Below are 5,192 nucleotides of genomic sequence, written 5' to 3' on the forward strand. Positions count from 1 at the left end.
AATGTAGGTGATTTCACCGTGATCCAGAGAGTACTGCTACCTCACTTTCCTATCACCTATACACTGCCAAGCAAAGGAGTGAAAATTATAATCGTTGCAGGTGTTATATTTGGGATCTTCCTCAGTAAAGTACGGACTGCCCTCGAGTCAAGGATCATACCCATTCTTAGAGAGTACGGGTTTGAATCCCGGTCATTTGGTCGCTAGTGACACAAAGAACAAAGAATTAGGATGTCATGCAGTGTAGCAATTTATACACGATGGTATTGATATTGTCATATCAAAGTGTTAAGCAAGACTTCCTTTTCAGCAACACCTTTCGTCCTGGTAGTTTGCACTCATCCTGCATATATAATAGCGAGAGAGTGAATGTTGTATTAAGCGGCACTCAACAACTTTACATCTTTGAATTTTCAATAATCGACTGTTTCGGAAAATACAGTGCCCGAATGCCTTGCTCCACACAGTCGTCTCAGAGCAAAGGTTTTTGCAAGTTACGTGGGAAAGGATGAGAGTTTCGCTATTGAAGATAGTTTTGTGGAACCGGCCTTGGGATGTATGCAGCTTCAGTGAACCGGTCGATGTGAGCTAGTGAGCGAGCGAGCAAGCGAGTGAGTGACTGAGTGAGAGAGTGAGTGACTGAGTGAGTATACTGTTACGCCGCTTCTAGCAATATTCCAGTAATTCTCGAGTCAGGATAAGACAATCCAGTGATCACCAGCATGAGCATCGATCTACGATGACGTGTCAACCGGGGATACGAAGTCAGCAAGTCTGACCAACCAATCCTGTTTGTCGCCTCTTGCAAAGAGTGAGTGAGTTTCACTTTTAGCAACATTCCTGCAATATTAAGGCGTGAGACACCGGAAATGGGCTTCACACATTGTACTCGTGTGGGGATCAAACCCGGATCTGATGCTTGACGAGCAGACGTTTTATCGATTAGGTTACCTGCTAATCATTTTTGTTTTGTCCCTCTAATCGTGTGTAATGCATATCCGATCACAGTTCGTTGGTTTGTTTACGGCAGCGCTCAACAATATTCCAAGTATGAAAGCGGTCTGTAACATTCAAATCTGGATCAGACAACCCAGTGATTGACATCATGAGCACGGTCTACACAGAAGAGATATGATAGAATGTCTCGACCAAGTCAACTAACCTCAACACCCGTTTATCACGACAGTCATGGGTTGCTGAAAACCAGTTCTAACGCGTGTCTTCATGGCGCACCTCACGGTGTATATGCGGGCACACACAAAACGACATATTCGTTTGGTATATTCTTCAGTCGAACAAAATAACACCCCCTTTTAGATCGTTATCAGATTTGTAAGTCTATGTAAATGCTGCATGCAGTTAGAATGTTCATGGGTAGATCGCACAAGCACAATACGCTAAGGCTATGATAACGGCGTGAGTGTCAACGATCTGTGCACTGGGCAACGAGCGATATAACTGGCTTGTGTCAGATCATGTCACCTGTAGTTGTACATTAAATAACTGCAACCGCTGACGTCTCGCTGTGGCGTGGCAGACTTCATAACCTGGTTACACGGCTCAGGGGTTGATGTGGGTGGGGGGATGTGGGGTTGGGGAGAGGGAGACAGTAGCTCACCTACAGTACACCGTGTACGATGCATGATCGTAGCGGCATTCTTGACAGCGAGTGTCAAGAAATGTCCGCATGATGTTACACAGTGTAGCCCAAGGATGAACATGGGTGTCACACGATGTACGCACGGGTCAGCATGGACATGCGCACATTATCTTACCTCACAGGTAAACACCGCTTTCTAACTGGCTACGCGTTCTTCTGTTATTACAATGTACCCCGCTGCCAATTGCAACTTATTTGGTACTTCGTGGTAGTACTTCTTTATCTCGAATAACATTGAATCACGCATGATGCACGGAAATTACCGATGTTGTGCGAATGCATTGTGTGGAAGGGAGAAAACTCTAAAGTTGTTTTTTGTTGTTGTTTTGTTTCGTCTGCAAAATCTAACGATGGCTACGAAAATATTTGCCTTTCATTCCAATAAATAAAATTTGGCATACGTTCAATGCAGTCCCTGTGAATACCAAGGAATAGAGAATACTAACCTATGTCTCGTGTAATGCTATATTTATGAAACGAGTGAATGGTTTGGTATCTAACGAGAGAAAGCGACAAACTGTAAAAAACACTTGACGTCATACATATACGGCATCACGCGATGGTATTACACGATGTGTAATAACTGTAAAATTATTAAACAGTGATATCTTCAACAGGCTTGTAATAAGGGGATTTATTACTCATCCGTTGAAGATATCACTGTTTAATAATCTTGCAAAGTTATTAAACATTCTTTAATACCATCGCGTGATGCGTATGCATGACGTCAAAGTTATGACGTCACAATGATAATACCTCTGTCACAGTAGCATTAGACCTTGATTGACTCACAGAAAGCAGAGTGTCATCACACTCGCTGAATTGTTTGGAAAGAAGTACTTTAGCTCGTTAGATACCAAACCATTCACTCGTTTCATAAATATGGCATTGCACGGGACATAGGTTAGTATTCTCTGTATACAGTGTGGCGTCTTTATTAGGACAATACCTGCGGGAAAACAGCAAGGTGCAAGATTCGAATTGTTTGATTCACACAGGTTGGCTGAAGTATACGATCCGATACCCATGTTCAGAATTAACATTGAGGGGTTCGGTAAGATAAATACGTTGTTCACTGGTCCCTAGGGCCCATGAGTTGATGTACCCTTCTGGCTCAGGCAAGATAAACAAATATCGAGGGGACATCCACCTGTGAACAATTTACAATGTACACACGGATCAACGTGGACGTCACACAATGTACACACGGATCAACATGGAAGTCACACAATGTACACACGGGGTAACATGGAAGTCACACAATGTACACAGAGGGCAACATGGACGTCACACAATGTACGCATGGGTCATCACGGACGTCACACAATGTACACACGGATCAACATGGACGTCACGCAATGTACACATGGAGCAGCATGAACGTCACGTAGTGTATCCAAGGGTCTAACCAAACTGAGGGTACGTCAAGTCATGATCCCCGAGGTACCAGAGAAGAAAGTATTTATCTTACAGAACTCTTTAATGTTCACTATGAATTGTCTGAAGCACGGGCACAAAGCTTTTCGTAGCCGTCGCTATATTTTAGAGACAACAAAGACAAATTTAGAGTTATCTCCCTTTCACCGACTTGCACTCACAAAAGATAGGTAATTTCCGGACATTATATTCGAGAATTAGTACTATGAAGTGCCAAATGAGTTCGACATTCTCATCGGGATATATAGAATGTCCCTCGCTTGTAAAGCGGGTCACACTGAAAATAATTCAAGAGTTCTCGGCCAATCAGGAAGCGACATTTATGTGAGAGGTAAGATGAAACGCAATTCTGCTTTAAATAGAAGACATAAACATGAACCCTTACTTTATGAGATTTCATATTTTTTTAAACTTGCGTGTCCTTTGCTGTTCAGTATATGTTTTCGGTAACACAGGTACCCTAGATTCTGGAAACAATCGAGTGTTTAGGTGAGCTATCTACATTGTTTTGTGTGCGAAACGTTTAATGTCAATATACTGAGATAAGGTTTAACGATGAGTTGATGGTGGTGACTGTGACTATGACCACGACGACGGTGAGGATAATTAATCACACCGTCTAAATCAATGTGAATACATCGCAGATGGTTCAATCAGATGGACATATCACTAAATCAATAGTTTTGACTACAAAAAATCGATTCAGTCAATGTTCCCACGGAGGTAATTTGAGTCCAAAAGCTTGTCAGTCGACCTACAGTGACTAAAGGGGCTGTCAGCACAGGGCTGTTGGTGGACTCCACCGCCTCGAGGACGAGTCATCCCGGATGTTACAATTATGGCTGTGGCAAGGGAAGTCAAGTGACTGTTAGGCGATATAGAGATAGGGATCGCTGGAACATAGTGGCGAACGATAAATTGATGATAGACCGCATTTCACAAACCGCGCTTATTAGTACGGCCTCCGCATCTCCTTCCGCGCATTCGATAAGTTCAACCACAGTGAATAAAATATGTTAAGCAAATGACCTATATTTGACAACTTAAGCGTACAACAAAAACCAAACGAAACACAAACATGTTGAACAAACGTAGTGTCACACACCAGGGTACGTAAATTGTATCACAGGTGATGCTTTGACGATGACGTTAGATTTGTCCTGTACACACCCGATATCACGTTAACTAGAGGTCAGATGATTGAGATCAGGGTTCGCATCTATACGTCGATCTTTGTCAGGGGTGGATGTCCGGCATCACGGGTCTGATTCACCCTCACAGTCGTCGCCTTGGTAACGTTGTTATAGAGACGCTCCGTGATAGCTTCCACCTCTTCTTTACTCACCTGACGTTCACTTTGACGTTGTGGTTTCTGTTCGTCCTTGTCCGTATTTCTTGACCTTGGCGTGTTAAGACGCTCTACGATCTCGTCGACTTCGTGGCGGGAAAGGATACGGAAGGCCGGTGCACGTGGCACGAGACAGCGGTAGTCCGCTCTGTATTCGGACACCCTGAGGACGTAGTCCTTGAGGTACTGGTTGTCCTTTTGTTGCCGGAGCTGGTCCATGTTTGGGTACTCCTTGGAGTGACGGTACGCCATGTTAATCGGTGTGCCACTATAGATGTGTCGGATGTTGTTGTCCAGGATGCTTTGAAAGGTCAAGCTGAACGCCATTGCTGTAGACGACCTGGGAGTGAATGAAGTCGATGTAGCCGATGTACCAGGGCCTAGTGACGTGGCAATCTGGAAGGGCAACAATAGACCGATATCAGTGTGTAATGTCAGTGCCGTGAGGGTCCCTAAGGCGATTGTCACGTACCTGACTATGACAACGTGACGACGTCACATTTACGTTACGAAGACATAAACCGACGGCGCACCATACCTACATAACGGCGATGAATCCAATGACATGTGGCAATGATACCTCTATAACGAGGTACTGAGAGTTATAAGATCATCATTACGACGACTTATCAAAGTGACTACACCATCCCAACTACAGTACGTGCGCCGCCTCAACGCCTCCGTTCCCACATCATATAAACTACTGCGTCCCACAAAGTGACCTCACTCATATTACGGCACCTGTGA

General features: G+C 44.1%; 1 protein-coding gene across 1 annotated transcript; it reads right to left on the reverse strand.

Annotated features, from left to right (window-relative positions):
- Window positions 1-4,315: 4,315 nt before the first annotated feature.
- LOC137272428 (uncharacterized) lies at window positions 4,316-4,772 on the reverse strand. The gene has a single exon (XM_067804809.1). The coding sequence runs from the start codon at window positions 4,770-4,772 to the stop codon at window positions 4,317-4,319; it is 456 nt and encodes a 151-aa protein (XP_067660910.1). The 3' UTR covers window position 4,316.
- Window positions 4,773-5,192: the final 420 nt, after the last annotated feature.

This window comes from Haliotis asinina, chromosome 2, assembly GCF_037392515.1.
Source record: "Haliotis asinina isolate JCU_RB_2024 chromosome 2, JCU_Hal_asi_v2, whole genome shotgun sequence".
NCBI lineage: Eukaryota > Metazoa > Mollusca > Gastropoda > Lepetellida > Haliotidae > Haliotis > Haliotis asinina.

What these genes read in the sequence shown, in the direction of transcription:
- LOC137272428 (XM_067804809.1), bottom strand. Translation starts at nt 4,772, where the DNA reads ATGGCGTTCAGCTTGACCTTTCAAAGCATCCTGGACAACAACATCCGA.